Source organism: Lingula anatina, chromosome 2 (assembly GCF_051362555.1).
Source record: "Lingula anatina isolate TDL-2025a chromosome 2, LinAna3.0, whole genome shotgun sequence".
NCBI classification, from domain to species: domain Eukaryota; kingdom Metazoa; phylum Brachiopoda; class Lingulata; order Lingulida; family Lingulidae; genus Lingula; species Lingula anatina.
This window is the reverse complement of record NC_141768.1, coordinates 19,916,252-19,935,271: the sequence shown is the minus strand read 5'-3', so window position 1 is coordinate 19,935,271 and position 19,020 is coordinate 19,916,252. Positions and strand designations below refer to the sequence as shown.

At 33.3% G+C, this 19,020-nt stretch overlaps 1 protein-coding gene across 4 annotated transcripts; it reads right to left on the bottom strand.

Moving 5' to 3' along the window:
- Positions 1-94: 94 nt before the first annotated feature.
- Positions 95-17,500, bottom strand: LOC106180087 (disintegrin and metalloproteinase domain-containing protein 10). 4 transcript variants are annotated; one of them, XM_013563974.2, is made up of 15 exons: positions 17,119-17,499; positions 13,046-13,178; positions 12,550-12,668; positions 8,678-9,157; positions 8,195-8,454; positions 7,728-7,856; positions 7,166-7,343; positions 6,559-6,742; positions 5,978-6,085; positions 5,427-5,505; positions 5,098-5,231; positions 4,349-4,451; positions 3,902-4,033; positions 2,969-3,139; positions 2,340-2,511 (listed from the first exon to the last, which is right to left on the bottom strand). In XM_013563974.2, the coding sequence occupies exons 1-14, from the start codon at positions 17,198-17,200 to the stop codon at positions 2,978-2,980; spliced, it is 2,283 nt and encodes a 760-aa protein (XP_013419428.2). In that variant the 5' UTR covers positions 17,201-17,499; the 3' UTR covers positions 2,340-2,511; positions 2,969-2,977. The 4 variants fall into 4 exon arrangements, with proteins under 4 accessions (XP_013419426.2, XP_086860928.1, XP_013419428.2 ...); XM_013563975.2 differs by having other exon boundaries at positions 2,342-2,511; positions 2,973-3,139; positions 17,119-17,500; XM_013563972.2 differs by lacking the exon at positions 2,969-3,139 and having other exon boundaries at positions 95-2,511; positions 17,119-17,500.
- Positions 17,501-19,020: the final 1,520 nt, after the last annotated feature.

Genomic DNA, 19,020 nt, shown 5'->3' with positions numbered 1-19,020 from the left:
TTAGAGAAGATTTCATAAGGATATCATATTTATTATTCAATTTTTAAATTAAACTAGTAGAATAGAATATCAAAGAAACAAAAAATTCTGCTCATTGCTTGCTCACACTTTATTATACAAGGCACAAACATTACAAAAATATTTAAACTTTTACAACAGGTACAGGGTCTTGCCAAATTTCTATGGTTACAAAGGTTCAGTCATAATGAAAAGAAAGAAAAAAAAACATGATAACTAAGACACAATACATTGAAATAGGCCCCTTCATCTGTATATCATTATGCATCTTGTCCACATATGTAAAAACACAAATATTCAAAGAACTTAAAACAAATTCATCTACTGACTACTTTATGTCAGTATAACATCATTCTGTACTTCGTAACAAATAGGCATGACTGTACATTAAGCTTAATTCCATGTACAGCATAACAAAATCATGTGCCTATGCTGCTACAGAGGATGGCCTCCCTGGGGTAGCGCTAACACTTGCCAATTTAGCCAAATGTTAAAACTGACAAATTGGCTAAACAAAAGGGACTTGATTTGACTAATTTTAGTCATATTAAAACCATTTGGATAACAAATTGACAAACAAGTGGCAATTTGGCTAAGCCAAAAAAATAAAAAAAGTGCTAGCGCTACCCCAGCCTTCATTAAGTGCTGAATCTCAGAGGACAACACTAAGATTAAGATGTTGTGAGCATTTCATCAAAATCATAGAAAAAATATAATAATTTACTGCACTTTAGGTGATACCTACCTGGTGCAAGATTACAACATGGTCTTACAGCTAAACCAACATAAATACCCAACACAAAAATGAAATTATCATCAAAACATTGACAGAACAATGTACTTCAAACTTTCATAGAGAACATATATATTTATATCTGAATATACCATATCCACAACGTCTTTACTTCAAGAATAAGCATTTGGTTAAATATTTATATCACAGATGCTGAGCTTTTAAATTAATCTGTTCAGAGCTAAATAATTATATTTGCAGTGGTGGTGGCACACTAACAACTGCATAACCTCAAGACTATCGACTCTCGCAATATTAGAATACAAATGCTAGTTCCCACAGTGCTATTAGCATTTTCTGTTGTAAGCGACCCCAGAAGTCCACTGCGATAGCTGGTAAAGAAACTAGTCATTTGGGAGTCTGTTACCTCTAGCCACTATTGCCACTGCTGCTACCCTGATTTGTCAGGCAAAGTTGTGTGGTAAAAATACAAAACTACAGTTTAAATTAAAATACATAGCAATGTATTGGTATATATCCGAGTGAGATCATTGAAAAACATAAAATTAGGCAAGGCACCCACAACTTACAATATGGTAACTGTGATAGTAGACCCCGAAGATATTACTATCCAATAATATGTCAATAAACAACATATAGAAGAGTCTATATAACCCTGATATAATTCAGACAGTCAATGAGGGGAATTTACAATTTTAACAATGTGTGAGATGCTAACAAACATAAAAAACTAAAAAGTAACTACTGGCTTAATAGTGGACGGTTGCATTAAGCATATAATAGTTTACAAAAGAATAAGAAAATTGTTACAAAAATATCTGTCTTCTAAATATGAATATCTTGTATTCTATAACTGTCACCATAAGATAACTGCAAGTTTTTGCTACAACAGCTGTATATAAAGATTTATAAAAAATGTTTGGGTAAGAGGCATTTCTTGAAGGAAGCGCAATGCCTGTATAATCATGATTGGTACTACTACAACTTTAAAAGGTTAAGCATAGCTTTTTTTCTTGAAATGGCATATATAATAATTTCTGGCACTTTATCCAAAAGATATGTGTCATATATGAATAGTTATCCACAATAAGAGAGGAAAACTGTATAAGTTTCACATTCCCTTTACATCATAGAAGATGTGGTGTTAAAGCTCCCCTTGCTCTACATACCAGTCTACAGTCACTCATCAATTTTAAGAGCTTCAATGATTTTTTTACCAATTCATTCTATAAATAAATGCATATACCCAATAAAGGCTTACAAATATTCACAAAAAAAGTTGTTTTAATATCTCAGATCTAAGGAGACTGGCCCACTTTATTATGTCTTTGTAGTCTTGGTGGACGGAGGCTAATTGGGGGTCTCCTAGATGGTTTCCTGTTACTTATATACTGGTCTTCATGATCCACTTTCCTCTTCCATTCGTTGGATTTCCATGACTGATGTACAGTAGGGCGGTCATGCTTGGAATGATTATGTTTATACTGTGGATGCCCGCTTTCCAGTTTTTGAGGCTCTAATTTGTGGCACTCTTTATTATTATTACGTAAAGTATGATTCGGCCGAACAATAGGCAAAGGTCTATGACTTGATTTTTCAACTGATGGAATTGAATAGGATTTTTTGGTTGAGAAAATGTTTTTTATTTTGCTTTTTTTGTCTGATTCATCAGAATTTAACTCCTCAACCCTGTTTGGATCTTTAGCATGACTGACACTGCAGAATCTGATGAAAAGAGCCTGAAAATTTTAAAACAATACTTATTTCAACATAATACTTATACAGTGTCTACAACTGGCCTATTAATAACATGTTATGTTTTATTACCACTTTCTCATGCACATGCAATTTTCAGCTAGTCATGTGGTACATTATAATATGTGCTAAAACATGCAATGAAAATTACTTAACGAGTACATGTATAACTACATTTAAGTTAAGAGCGACATATAAGAACAATGGTATGAAATAAAAGCAATACTATGAAGTCTTTATGAAAAATAATTGTAAAATTTGATAATCAACAGGAAAAGGGCCTTCATATGGTGATTCATTTCCCTTTTTTCATCTATTAAAAAATCTACACACAGGCACTTTAAAAAAGTCAAAAGCCATGGTCATGGATATTCATAAAAAAAATTATTATCAATAAAGGCTTCACAGTAGTGTAATTCAATTAGTTAGTACATATCATACATGCTTTTTTTAGTTTTTATCCCATGCAGTAGGAGAAACCCTGTTCTTTTTTCCATTTTTCTTCTTTTTGCCATGTTTTTCAGGCTTTTCCTCAGGTTTGTCAGATTTTTCCTCATCCTTAGACTTGGGCTTCTTGCTAGAATCCACACTGCACACTTTGATAAATATTGCCTGCATGCAAAAAATAATGTAAATGTATGCATCCTTCCTATAAGTAAGCAAGCATTCATTATCATTGGTACTAATACCTTCTAAATATAAACAGTGGCACACCACTGACCACTGAGCCAGAGCATTTCAAAAGCCTCAATGTCAGTCAAATTTTATCCAAAACAGTCATTCAAAAGTTTTTCAGTATTTTAAGTAATTTCTGCAGCACCCACTGGACACGATGACATGGACAGACAGCAACCTGGAAATTTTTTCTCATTATCCCAGTGAATTGATTTGTAGTGTAAGTTGTTTCCATGTGTCACATGCATGCATGCCATGTAAGTCAATAATGCCACATTGCAGTAATTTAAAGGTTAGAGGTTGTGGTGTATCTTTGAAGCAAACTCTCAAAAGCCCTTATTTCATAGACATCTTTTCCTACTGAGCTCAAATAAAATTGCATAAAACATGTTGAAGCCTTGCCTTCAAACACTGTAGCCATAGCTAGATATGGCATGTGGAATAATTTTAATTTGTTAGCTTGCATGCAAATACTTCAATAAATTTACAATAAATATAAATTGTGTCTAATGACTGCAAACGAATAAGTCAGTTATGATACCATGCACCATGCATCATTCTCATTATTTCAACAAAAGTTCAAATTCAATCAATTCAAGTATTACTAGATAATAAAAACAACACCTCCTGTAACGATAATTTTAAATTAAAAAATGCCATCTGATCAAAAATAGTTCTAAAAAATTGATGCCCACTTACCATGAGAACAAAGAATCCCACTCCACCAGCCACCACCACATACCAATATGTAGTCAGCCAGGCCTTCATACTCTCTAGTCCATCACTAGAGAACAGGTTCCTTAACATGGACAGAGGGCCACTTGGATCAACCTGAATTAACACGAAAAAAAAAAAAAAAAACTTTTTTCAAAGTGGTCAAACCACCTGGATAAACAAAGGATAGTTTATTAAAAACAGATGAAGCTACATGTTTAAAACTGCATGAAAAAGTAATGATAGTATCCCATCTAGGATTTTTTCTAAAGCAAATGACCGCATGGATTAACCTAACAGAAAAAGTAATAAACAGAATTCACAAATGAAATTCATGTGCCATGAGAAAAATTTTCCACATAAAGGTGTGACAGACAAGGCACATCAGAATGAAATTTACCAATAACCATTTGTACTGAAGTTTCCCCTCACCTGCCTACACTTTAAGAACACATCGCAGTAACCATTGTAGTTGTAACATGGTTTTCCAGAGGTTAAAGTTGTGTTTGGCATTGTGGTAATCTCAAAAGTAGACCTTGTAGAAAAAGATTGAAAATGAATTAATTATAACATTTTGGTGATGTATTTTGTACTTCAATCCATTTAAAAGCATTACATTTTTCAGATCATCTGTTAATGTCTATTATACTAAAATCAATTTAACAAGTAGATAAAAGGCCTTTTCACGTGTTACATCTTAGCCGTGCACTTGTAACAATGTTTTGAAGGGTTCTACCATGTGATTATAATCCAGGGGAATTCACTCCCTTTCACATGTCCTTAATGTCTTTGCTTTCTACTGTTAAGTCGGTTGCCAAATTTAATCCATGGATCTGTTAGTTCGATGTTTTGAATGCACTCTAAATTGGTAGTGTTAAGCAAAGGGGCTCTGTTAAGGTGACTCTCATGTAATGGCTAGGCTATTAAGGTGATTCTCTCAAAACATATAGCTACATCACTAAGATATAACACTAGACACATAGAGGCCATAAGGAAACTTTTGTATAAAATGTCATAAAAATCTGTTCTAAGCAGCAATGGAACATGCCTTAAACATGTTAGTATCAAGAGTCAAACGCAATAGTTAAAAGGACTTAATTGGTGTCTGCTGCACTAAAATAGAGAAATTTTCAGGCTGTTTATGTATAGAAATCTTCTTCATGACAATTTACAGGACTTACTTGCACTCTGCGCCAGTCACATTCTGCTTGCAGCATAACTGGCACAGTTTAACATCTTTATAATCTCCATCTACAGTAGGGGAGCACTGGCAACCCACTAGGCCCCAAGCTGGACATATATCAGTACTGCACACCTATATATAATGATAGAACAAAAGACTACTTGTAAGAAAAAAAAGATCAACAACATACCTACTTTTACAATGGCAGAACAGTCAAATTCTGCATTTTCTCTTTTCTCCAATTAAACACAAGATTTAAGATGGCCACTTTACAAATATCTCATTCACTGAGCTTAAAGAGTCAGATAAGGATGAAGATGAACTTACCCCATCACTGCATATCCCTGTGCTACAGGTAAGCTGATTAGGTTTGTTTACACTAGCAGGACATTCAAAACTGCTCCCAGTGAAGGCACGTTAAGGCATAAACATGTTCAAATAAATAATTTCACTTCATGTCAGGATATCCAATTGATTTACCTAATACTGATAGCACAGATATTTCACTTTACCTGACATGAAAATAAACACCAGAGTAAGGCAGTGAAATTATTTGCATAATGCACTCATTATATCGACCACAGAAAAATATCTTCTCAATTCAACAATATAAAAGCATTACTACAGACGGCTCTTTAAGTATAACATCTATTTCTGGCACTAGATGGATCCAAACCCCTGCATGCTTAACTCAAATTTATCACACCACATTGCAGTTCTCTGTGTGATGTAATGCAATCAACCTTTCTGTGTTGAGGAAATGTAATATTCCTTTAGATTTGTGTGACAGCTGTTTTAAAAACAGTAACTAACATCAAGTGAAAAAGCAATATATACTGGCATATCTATATGACCTTATTACTTGCAAAAAAGGATATTTGCAGTAGGCAGCTTCACTGCATTCTCCAGCAGCTCTGCAAGTCTTGTTTTCTGCGGCAGTCACAAGGTCACAGGTGTCCGCCGAACAACATGAACCCTGACTTGGACTAAAACAGAAATATGTCATGAAACAAATATCACTCAGATTTCAACACCTTTTCATTTTATTTACTTTACAACTTTAGTAACATATATCTTCTAACTTGAAAAAATAAAAATAAAAGTATCACCCTCTACTTACTGCTTGTATTTTTTTAACCACCTTGCAGACAATGAAAAAGAAAGGAGCAAAAAGAAGAAAAACGTAATCCTGACAAAAACATCAACATGACACTGTCCATAACAGTGAGTGCAATCTTCAGAGCATGTAAGTTCATATTGTAGCTTGCATTCAGAACCAGACTAACTCAGAAACCAAAAACAGTTCAACTAACATCACGAGAAGACAAGATCATCACAACATCACACTTTTCCTTCCACTTCAAGCAATAAGCAATCATGTACTTAGTCTATTTTTGGTTAAAGTAAGTTCATTTGTGGTTTGAACACATTTATTGTACAAAAGAAAAAAAATCCAAACCTGCAAGTAGCATTTATGCCTCCTAATTCCGCTATGTTCTTCTTTAAGGTACATGGTGTCTCTCCAGCAGCGGGGTTGTCTGACTGTTTATTACAACAACGGTCAGTGCACTGACTGTCCCAACCACAGTCACATTCTTCACCAGTTTCCACAATTTCATTGCCACAGATGTTAGCAGTCGGTGCTGTAAATGTTCAGTTAATCATACAGTAGACTTTGATTTCTATTCACTTGGTGCACTGAAGGCCATGAATTACTTGCTTATATGGATTGTGTAGTCAGGTCACAAACTTTTCAAGAAATCTATCTACCCATAACTCTATGTTAAATTCACCCAATTATATCTTAACATATGTGAAAATAATAAATAAATAAATAAATAAATAAATAATCAATTACAATGTATTTTCCAAACTTCATGACTTAAATTACAGTAAAAACTCAAATTTACTTATGAAAAGAAACCCTTTAAACACACCATTTATTCTTTTAAGTTATCAAAAGAAATATTTAGCTTTCAAATCATACAAGGTCAACATCAACATTTTTAATATTAGTTATATGCACCTAAATAATATCTAAAAATCATAATGTGAAATCAACTTACCAGTAAAGCAGCCATCTGTCCCTCTCGCCTTTTTCTCCATGACTGGCCCCATCATGGCTATGCTGCAGGGGCTGAACCGGTTGTTATTGGTCTTGTCTCCAGATGTGGACCTTGCATACATAATAAAATTCCCATTTGGATTCCCCGGGACACAGCTACTGTTGGTTTCTGGGTCATGCTAAAATAAATAACATCTAAATATACTAATCTCATCAAATATACATTGCTGAAATATATTTAAAAAAAACAGAGTTAATTAACTGAATATATAATACTAAAATAAATTTAAAAAAAATACTATAATAATTTTTTAAAACCTTTTTGAATCTTATTTATCTAAATGCAACATGTAAATGGTTGTATGACAACATGTACAAGATGAGAAATGTTGATGGTTGTGTGTCAAAATATTTGTAAAGAAACCTAAAAGCTATGCCATAAAAGCACAATCTTTATGCCACTAATGACTGAAATACAAATATCTTCCATAGCACATATATTTGTACTGTATTTAAACAAATTTCAATTAGTTGAAGAAAATTTTTATCATAAATCTCCATACATCTGATCCCATGTTATGTCCTATCTCATGGGCCAATGTGACATGGGAGACAATGGGAGGGACATCACTGCCCATATTCAGTGTGGTGACAATCCCTGTATTGAGACTGGCATAACTTCCAGAAAATATCTGAAATGAGAAGATTTAAAAATAATTTGGCATTACTTCCTGAAAATATCTGAAATGAAAGACTAAATACTGATTTATTGTCTAGAATAAATTCTTATGGCACAGGAGAGTTATTTTATGCAGAAGAATAACATGAGTAGCATAACTGATAACCACTACTTGATTTAAATACGCCATGTTTGAAATTTTTTAATTGCAAAAATCAAATAGTATGTAACGTAATGGAGATAGATGAGATATGGCTATAATTTTTGTTGAAATCAAATCAGTAAGAAAATATACAAACCCAATAAATAATAAAAGATATAATCATGCATCCACTTCCTGTGAATACTTACTGCATATTTTTCACAAACACCCCCAGCCAGAGTCAAATTCCCTGTCCAAGCCAACCCAAGGGTCCCGTCATTGAAATCTCTGTGTGTCATCATATAGGCAAGACAATATGAAGTGTAGTTATCCTCTGAAAACTTCTGAAGAAATTTTTCCACGCCATAGTTTCCATCAAATTTATACCCTATTGCATTGGGGTCAGTGTGGACTTTTATTCTCTTGATTTTCATATTGATACCATCAGGTGATCCATTAGAGTCAAAGTCTGAAAAGAGCCATTAACTTGTTAACCTAATCAACTAATGATTTAATTCTAAAAAAGAAAAAATATATACATAAATGGAGCAATTAAACAAAATTCTACAAAGTAAGCAACAATTTAAAGAAAATTCTTTATTTAGATCAAGCAAACAAAAAATCTTAATTTACAGGCTTTTTATACAGTAAATCACAATAAAAAAGAAAATTAAAAGCAGATTTGTACTTACCAATAGATGCATAGATCTGATTGACAGCCTGGACGTGATTTGTGATCTGTTCAATCACTGCATGCACATCACTGTTTTGTTTCTGATAGTACAAATGATCAGCTTGCATGTATATCGCACATTCAGTCTTGGACGGAACTATAGTCCTCTTAAAACGCTGATACACTTTGGTATATTTGTCTTTTTCATCAAAATCCTTATGATCATGGAAATTTCCTTCAACACTCATTTCTGACTGTGGCCTGTCAACTCCTTCGGGTTTTAGTTTACTTTGAATTTTTTGCAACAATGCTTTTGATTTACACCCCTGTTCAAAATCCTTCACATCACCTGCTTTATATATAACAGAATGGAATTTCTGAGGGTCTTTGAAAAAACGTTTGGATTGCTCTATCATGTACTGGTCATCTTTGGTGGTTATTTTTCCCTCAAAGAGGCCATTTTTTGTTATCACTCCATGGACATAGGAAGTGTCATCATCTAAAATAAATAAGGTAATTGGTAATTTTAAGCAGAAACACGAAAGGAAAAGATTCATAATGCTTATTCATAAGCTTTTAACTTTTTGCCATTAATGCCTCCAATTACTTTTCAACTTGGGTTATCTGGAAATCCCAAATGAAAGTCTGAAAGTTTGTTTCTAAAACACTGCGGTTCCTAAAAGAAAATTGCAAAAATGCATCAAGAACCCTTAAATAATGTGAAAACAGAAACCCTGTTTATCAACAGTAAAATAAAATGAACTGTGTAATAACCTTTATCAGCATTCTATTTAACTAAGGTCCAATGTTTACAGCTGTCAAAACAGTCTAAATTTATAGAATTTTTTATGTCTAATGGCACTTAAGGGCCCAGCCTTCAATATTTTGCCCATGCCATGGTGACCATGTTTTACTACACAGTGTAATATTTAAAATTTTTAACTTACTGAATGCCTTTGCACATCAGGGTTTTTGTAAGATAATTGTGTCTACATCATAAATATAAAATACAAGTGGTATTACAAGCAGCCAATTTAAGATCCAGGGATTTGAAATGTTCTGTATTTTCCGGGTATAATTTTCCTCTCAGTATTGATTCGCACTGCCATAAGCATAAACAGTTCTCATAAATGTGCCTCTTAATAGCAATATGTGAAAAACAATGGGAATTCATACAGTTCATTAAAAGTACTGTGAATCTTAAAGCTCTAAGAGTTTCTATTATCCAAGTATGAATCCTCTTCCTGCATTGATTCACATTTTCAAGAACAAACCATAAATCAATCTAGCACTTGCCAAACAACCCACCCATACATAATGCAAGAAGTTAAGGTATTGAAAAGGTTCTGAAATGGTTTATATCTATAAATAATCCATTTCAATGGTGCATGGTAGTGGGGACAAAATCAATATTTCTATGGAGCAGTTAAAGCTATCAGGAATGGGAACACAGACTGTTGAAATGAAAGAAAATCCTCCCACTTCCCTTTGAACAATCACTTTTTTAAATAATATATGCAGATTCAACTAACTTTCAAAACTTCAAAGCTTTTTTTGGGGGGTGGTGGTAAAAACACACACAAAATAGGAGAAAATCCAAGAAAGAAAAATGAGAAAAACTCCCATCCTTGCACTTTGTGACCATATATAAATGTCACTATCAAAATAGGAGATGCTTTGAAGTGGAAATGCTCTTAAGCATTTATCATGGATTCTAAGGAAGAAATCAATGTAAACAAAAGTGGGACAACACAAGCGACTTACTTTTGGAGTATTGACACAGAACAATTTCAAGCCTCGATTATCAGTATCTCAAAAACCTGGCTAGTGCAGGAACAATTTTTTTGTTGTGTAACGAGTAGCTACACTGAGATATCAAAGGGAACTTTATAGTACTGTTTGCACTATCACTATGCCTGTTGATTTTGTGAAAGACAAGATATATTACTTAGAGTCACCAATTTATGATATAAGACACAATACGAAAAGAATTAGTCTATAAGTCTATTTAAAAAAATCACACAGGTGGGCTGATAGGCCACTCCACCTGGCACCAGGAATCCCTGTTGGCACTGGCCGGCCGGCGTTGTGTCATCCTTAGTTTCTCATTTCATTTGACCAAGGAGTTAGCAGCTGTACAATCTTTATTTGATTAACAGCTAAAGCTTTCATTATTAATTGTTCGGGTACAAAATGTTGATATCACAAAAAATATATATTTCTATATAGCATTGGCAGCCCTTATAAGATTAGGTGTTTTTTAACATAAGTCTCAGATTTGGAAGAACAAATGCCAAAATTAAAGACTCCAGTCACCAATTAACTAACCCAACATATAATTACTTGCCACAGCCAGGCCTACCCAACTACCAGACTACAGGCCTCCCAACTACCAGGCAAATGATCCTGAATTCACCGGTAGATAGGAGTCAGCTACCTGTATTCAAAGTGTGTATTAGTATGCATTTCATAGTATTATACCTGGGACAAATTTTGTACAACGACCGTGAGCTCAACCTGTCATTCGGGTATCGTCCCTCGTAGGCGACAGGTGTAGCAGGTGAAAAAATTGTGGCCAAGTTGCTGGCCAAATTGTGCATGCTTTGAAACACTAAGCTCATGTCAAGTAATTCTACGTTGGGGAAGTTAATTTGTGAATGGGATGGTTAATTTGTGCATTTGTGTTCCAAAATCTAAGGCTTGTATTAGAAAACAGCAATTATGCTTTATATGTTTTTACTATACAAAATAGAACTACAGACTATCCTGTTTTTCATTTTTTTTTTTTGCTATCACTCACTCAAAATGTTATACTTTTAATAATTCATGATTTTAAAAAAGTATCTGTAAAATTCACAATTTTACCCATTGAAAAAATCTAGTCTTTACCATAATAAATAATTTGTTAAGAGCACCGCGATCTACAGAAACAATCTGATATGAATAGCCTTTTTGTCTCTTTGTTAATCGATCTACAGGGAAAAGAAGAAAAAATGCCTAGGTGGTCTTTTAAATTGTTGCAGACACAATATTATTACAGTCACAACAAAAGCACAATAAGCTTAAACCAATATTGAACCACAGCTTACCATACTGCTCAACCACAGTTTAATGACAGAGAAATGAAAAACCTGATAATAAATGACCGTATTATCGCAGGACTTATCTCAAACACTGGCTATCAACGGTAATCCAAATGGCCATTAAGCATTTTTCCATTTTCAAGCTCCATCCTGCAGCTAAATGATAAACTTGGCACAACAAAATCCACTAAACAAACATGTTCCTCTTGGTATAAATCTGCTGTCCTTGTTTTAAATCCATCAGATTTAAAGCAAATGTGAAGTTAAATAACTGAGCATAAATATAAATTGGTATTTTTGATTAAAAGTTTCCAGAATCTCATAAAACATCAGACACGTCAGACTTAAAAAGAGATTTGTTAAAAGGATTTGATTCAGGAAAGGCTTAAAGATGACAAAATAAAAATACATAAAATAACTTTGTGTGAGAAGACCTCTGCTTAAGCATACTATAGATATTGACATTAAAGCAATCCCTTTAAAGTGAAAAATAAGGATAAAGAATATGCTTTGGACTGGTTACATCTGTTTATATCAGTCCTTTTTTACATGGTCTTCTACAAATATTGATATGAAACTGTTGAATGAAAATGGCTCCTGTACAAGGCTGGTGAGAAAAACCTATTCTTATCTACTACAAAAACTTAATTAAAAAATAAATAAATAAAAAATAAATAAATAAATAAATTCGGGATATGCTTCAATGTAAAATGTACTTATATTTTGCAGAAGAATTGTCCAAACTCTATCTTTTCTCAATATACACGAATTGATGAAAAAATTAAAAAATTTTATTGTTGCACCTTACCTAATACATGTCCCACATACACTCTGGAAATGTCCCAATGTACAGGTCCCTCTGATGTCTCCACAACTAGGTCATTGGTGAAGATGGAGGTATCCCTTTTCAAAATAATCTTCATTTTTCTGTAAACAAATTTTTAAAAAAATATTTTTTCAACTACACAATTCAAAAATTTTAATTGTTTTCTGGAAATTTGCTTTTGTTGCTTTTTTCTCTTACTTTTTTTTTCAATATTGAATATTTTTTCCTTTGGGTGAAATTCTAACTCATCCCTAAGAGCCATTTAATCATCTCATAATAAATAACATAGCTTCTAGCTCTTTTTTTTTTCTCCTGGCAATACTCTTACTTTTCACAACATAAAACAAAAGCAATAGTTATTTTGTAAAATATTGCTTTTCCAAGTATTTTTTTTTAATCTAGGCAAGTCTCACTAAAACATCCAGTATTTATTGCTGTGATAGGGAAAGTTGGCAAATGGCTTGGAACAGGATCTTACTTTCCATGTGCTGAGAGTTCCCATACAATATTTTTCTGGCTGGATCTCTTCACTCTGTGATGTTCTGCATGAAGGCTTTCTACATCATAATATAATGGCTCATAATGGCGAATAGCTGAAGTCAAAGGAGTGGCTGAAAAAAGAATAAATCACCATAATTTTCTACAAGTCTTGCAAAACAAAACAAAAACAAAATCTTGTGTATTTTGGAGAGGGAAGTGAAAATAACCCCATTTTCATTAAAAATAAAAAAATTAAAAATATGAATATTATCGTCCTTCATTAAAAATTTGATATAACAAATCACCGTATATTTTCATAAGTAATTCAGAGCAAAACAAAATCTTGTGTATATTGGAAAAGTTAAAATAACCTTGTCTCAAATCAGTACCATCCAAATATTTTTCTTTCAATTTATTTGGCTTCACTATAAAAGGGTGGTGTTCTCTTTCATAGTTCAAATTTTTTAAGGCACAGGCTGTGATATTTTGTTGCAAGATACTCAAATGCCATAAAATGTTGTTAGTGTTTTGAATACTTTTCCTAAATCACATAAAATACCAAATGTCAATTTCACTCTTATAATTCCATGAAAACACTGCAGCATTGCATTTCCTTGAATGAATTTTGAATTCATGATAACAATCAATAATAATTGATTGTAGAACTCAAACACCATGGTGAATCTTTACTTGCTGCAAATAACTGTATGTATCACCATCTCTGCTGCGCATACATATTAATTTTTCATAACACATACCTCCAGTGGTCAATAATTTGAGCAGATATTATGACAACCGATCTTTTATCATCATTATTGTTGTTGCAACTATCTTAATATGAATATTATCATCCTAATCACTATTAATCGTTTATGTCAACATTACTTCACTTCAAAGTTTTGATCCTTAACAAACATCTAGGATTTTTATCAGCTGGTGTACCATGGAATCAAACAACATTTTAAACTGCACTTAATCAATCAGGCAATATGACTATTTTAAGATGCTCCAGTTTAATTTTACATATAAATTTCCCACACAATCATGGGTAAAAATATCTAAATTTGCTCCAGCAGACCCACTAATTGTTCTTCCTACTCTATATATGTACTACTATTACTCTTTAAAAAACTTTCCTTTAACTGGTCCAAATGGACACTTGATTTAAGTACTGCTGATGTTTACTTTTAATTCCACAATTCTGAATGTACTCTTTTGATGAATGTAATATTTTTACATTCAATACCCTAAGAAAAATGAGGACACAATATCAAATACAAGTAACTGGATACATATACTTCCAAGGTCCAAGTTTTACTTCAAAACATTTAACCCATTTACTATGTTTGAAAAGTGTAATAAACTTAAGTCATGGCAACAAGAAAACAATGTCTACTCTGAAAAGGGGCAGTTGAACTACAGCATAAGCTTTGTTATACTACCCACTTTATAAGGGAACACGGAAGTTTTTTAGAAGACTTAAGAACTTTGTGGTTATGTGCACATGTACTTCTGATCAAAACACCTATATATAGATCTGTATCACGATTCTTCAAAATGAAACTGTGCATTGATCCTTTCCAGTGAGCCTTACATGTATTTCATAGCCTCATATTTCCAATATCACACCATTACAAATCACAATCTCTTTTTGTTTAGCTTATTTAGAAATCAAATAGCTATAAACCATGTTAATGCTTCCTTGAATACAAACTAGAATCAGACAACCATGATCCAATGCCCTTTTTTCTGATATTCACATGTGAATTGTGGGAATTTTTCAAATTACTACAGCTGTAGGGGCCCTGCAATCATAAACACCAATTTCTGTCAGCAATGCCAGGGTATGAACTAGCTGTCTTTTGTATCCAGTTTTATAGAGTAGTGTGTACAAACACCACTTATGTTGGCACTGGGTAAACAACTACTTTAATTAAGTAAACAATCCACCTTTGAGTTAGGAAAGAAACTGTCTTCACCTAGACAGACAGTTGGCTAATATCTTGATTTTCTACATTTGCAAACATCCACATTATATTTACCATCTTGTCCTAGGCATTGGGAAATGTGGACATACAAAATGGCCCTCATTCAGCAATCTGACAAAGAAATTGATTTATATCTTCAATAGTCTTTCTGAAGGCTAGTTTTCACCTGAGGAATGCATCCTGTTACTTCCTGGTGACCAATAAATATTAACAGCATTTTCCTTCCAGCACAAACTTTTAACTGGACATGTAAATTTGTTTGGGCTTGAGTTAACATTTATTTTAGATGTGTATTATATATCTGCAAGTCAATTATTACACACCAGGACACTTAAAGTGCCCACTTTGTGATAACAAAATCTGTGTGTATCTTTAAAAGTGAAATGTTGACCATTTGAAAAATAATTCTTTACATTTAACATTTGATGGTCCAGTAATAATATATCAAATAAGCAATTCTATACACTTGCACAAGGTCATACCTTTCTGCAGTTCAAGGCCCACATGACATTTTTCCACAGTACAATTCATCAAGAATTGTAAGAAAATTCAATTTACTAAGTGCCACAATCAAATATGTTCACAAGAAAGCAATCAACTTTAAAAAGCCTCTACAGACTTGAATGTCTTGCTATTATTTGAAATTGTGCAATGATAAAAAGCTAATAGCTGAGATTTTAAGTTGTTTGGAGACTTAAAAAATGCCCTTTTTCAATAACCAAAAATACCTTCTTCAAAGTCTAATCAATAGGTCATTAATTCCAATTATTCAGCAATTACCTAAGTGATAAGCAACTAGAGTTCTCTATCCCAACATTGTTTGTTAACAGATAAGGATCCACTTGAAGTGATTAACTAGTGTGCTTCAACATGTGTGAAGTTAATATGACTATATAAACTAGTCTGGCATAATTCTAGTTAAATACTCTCATTTTTGTGGCAGAGTGCATTATATATATATATATATATATATATATATATATATATTGGGGCAGTTTTCATATTATAGAAGTAAAAATTGTCACTAAACAGTTTATCAATAAATGATTCCTTAATAGCTATTAAAATGTACGGTTTTCCCTTTGTCATATAATAAACAGCAACTTAAATGTTATTACTGTGTACTATAAACCTTTCCATTTCAAACAGCAAATATATCACATCATGTCAGAGATATCATAAGTTACGCAAAGTAAACATAATAAAACTTCATGGTACAGAGTTACAAACTAAATAAACTATGGGAAGGTTGTTCTTGTTTGCTAATAAAATTGAAAATAAAATATTTAAATGTGTAAACTTAATGAAAGTATAAAACATATTCTTAGCATACAAGTAGGTCCCCATGTTTTGGAGCCATTTCAAAAAAAAAACTTTTCATACTTATTTCAGTTAAATAAATTCTCAAAAGGGATTGGAAAAAATTTCAAATATGCAATCATTTACATATATATATTTTACTATTTATTTTTTTTTACTAAAATTGACTTCAACTACAGCAAATAATTTTTTGTGTGAAATCTGTTTTGGCAAGCACCTATGAGGTTAGTTTAGTGTAAGTTGTTAACATTTGGCTACAAATAATGGTTTGGATGTTTTACCTCTTTTTTGAGGCTGGAATAGGCAAAGCTTTTGTTTTGGCCCTGTAGATTAATACTATGAATATTATCTTTAGGAAATACTTGTTCTGTTAGATCCAAAATATAAACAAGCTTGAAAGTCAATTAAGGGAGAGGGAGACAGAGAGAATGTATTTCAATGTTATTTTCAAAGATAAACCAGCTGATGCACCTATTCACACCCCACCCCACTCCCACCATAACTCAACCACACCCCTTTCAGCATCTCAAGTCCGTATCGCAATGCGTATTAAAACAAAAGTCAAAGTATTACAATGTAAGTACCAAAACGTTATCATTAGTTGAAAATGCAAAAGACGGTCGCTAATATACACGGACTACAGTACTGTCGAGTTGAGTAGGCCCCTACCCCCCAAAAATGTAAAAAAACAACAATTGAAACAAATGTGTACTTCACTGCATTTTACTTGGCATTTGTATCGAATGTTATTTTCCATACGTACCAGCAATAACTCTGCAATTTATCCTCAGGAAAGAGCTCAACGTTAGCAGGAGAAAAGCCCCTATGAAATACACAGAGGCCATTGTGTTGCGGTGAAATAAGCAACGCCGCCGAGCTTCCTAGTAATAGTATCAGTAGTTTTCATTCATGTCAAGTTCGTCAGAATTAACATCTCCTGCCTTTGCTTGTCTGTTCTCATTGTATGACACTCAGCTCCCGGTTGAGATAAGACAAGTGTCCAAAGAGTTACGGTGGAGTCTTCCGCAGGAGAAGAAGAAGATGCGCTAGCTTACACGAGTTCAAAAACTTGGCTCCGTAGTCATAGCGGGTCGACAGCAGTGAGTGTGGGAATGTGCAACGAAAGCTGGCTGCGACTTCGAGGCTATTCCGAACAATGCGTATCCTCCCCGTGATAAGATTCACGTTTACTTTTTAATAAACTAAGTGCACGGGTGGTGAATAATCTGACTTTAGCATTCTGTCATATCCAAGGGGGTGGGTACATGAATCGTCCCATGTTTTTTCTTCTTTTTTTATTTTTTTCAGCTGGGCAAACTTTTTTGTACTGTCTCCGGTGGCTTATGGGGTTAACTGCCTGAATTTCTCTTTCATTCCCGTTTACAGTATGAGCCTCTTGACAAAATAACGAATTTGGGTGTTGTATCGTAGCGTTTTTATAATAAAAAATCCACATCAAATAATGCAAACTGATAAAAAAGAACTACTAAAGAACTTACTAAGAAATCGCATCTTTTGACTTTCATGCAAACCTGTTATAAATAGGACCTACAAATAAATAACCCTCTCCGTTTGATTTACAACTCAATTTACGTGAACTAAGACAATGTTTCTAGGCAGTAGTTAGGGCGTACAATGTGACATTTTTATTTTAACCAAGTATGTTATCTCCAAAACAAGAAATCAATATACCCTATTAGATGTTTCCAACGTTTTTGTTTTGTTATGTTTTTGTGTGCCAAAGAAACAAAACAAGTACACCCGGCGATACACACTAAACTGCAGCAGACTTCTTGGTATTTTTCAATTTTTACGCTTACTCTTTTACACTTACTCTTTTACGCTTACTCTTTTACTCTCCCCCTCCTCCTTCGAAAGAAAAATATATAACATGTAAAAAGAGAGAGAAATCAGAAGCCTCCATTCCTGCGATATTAAATTATTATTGACCTGGTGTAGATTTTCTACCATTTTAGTTGCAGGATAAAGTGAGACAATATCATTATCCCTGCCCCCCCCCCCCCTCGGCTTCCCAGCAAAATTCTGGACCCGTCTGTAAAGAAGATTTCTTAGCCTTTTTCCAGTAGTTTATCATAAACTTACAGTACATTTTGATCTACCTTATGGAGTGTAATCATGATAAAAGATAAGACAAATAAACTGGTAGTTAATATTCCTGTCTAATGTCTTATGGGATATTAGTTAAGCTCAGTCTTTAACACATTAGGTAAGAGTTCCTTTCTTGCTGTGTTTTGCTGAATTAATACTTACATTAAATAGATAGACGAATAAATGGTGAACAATTAGGCCCAGTAAGGTTTGTGATGTCGGGACTTTAAAATGGAGATAAAGAGACTAATCTCACTCAGAAAGATGTTTCTTTTGCATTTGTAACTGTTATTTGTATGATCGAAAATTAAACGCTTTCAACGACAGAGCCTCTCAATCTGGCCGTCTTTCAAATCGAACTGACGTAGGTACCTATTCATCGCCAGAAATAATGTTTTTTTTTAGTTTTCACACATCATTTGTGTTCAATCATTTATCAACCATTTAAAATCAAGAAATTTGAGCAGTCTTATTCAAAATGACGTTTTTCTATCAAACAAATCTATAATTGATTCACGGTAGAATTTAATACCTATTTCAAAGGGAAATATTTACT

Coding starts and splice junctions, on each gene's coding strand:
- LOC106180087 (XM_013563972.2), bottom strand. CDS start 17,200: ATGGCCTCTGTGTATTTCATAGGGGCTTTTCTCCTGCTAACGTTGAGC. Junction 6,743..7,165: donor GACAGATGGCTGCTTTACTG/GTAAGTTGATTT, acceptor GAACATTTACAG/CACCGACTGCTAACATCTGT. Junction 2,512..3,901: donor TGGGATTCTTTGTTCTCATG/GTAAGTGGGCAT, acceptor TAAAATTTTCAG/GCTCTTTTCATCAGATTCTG.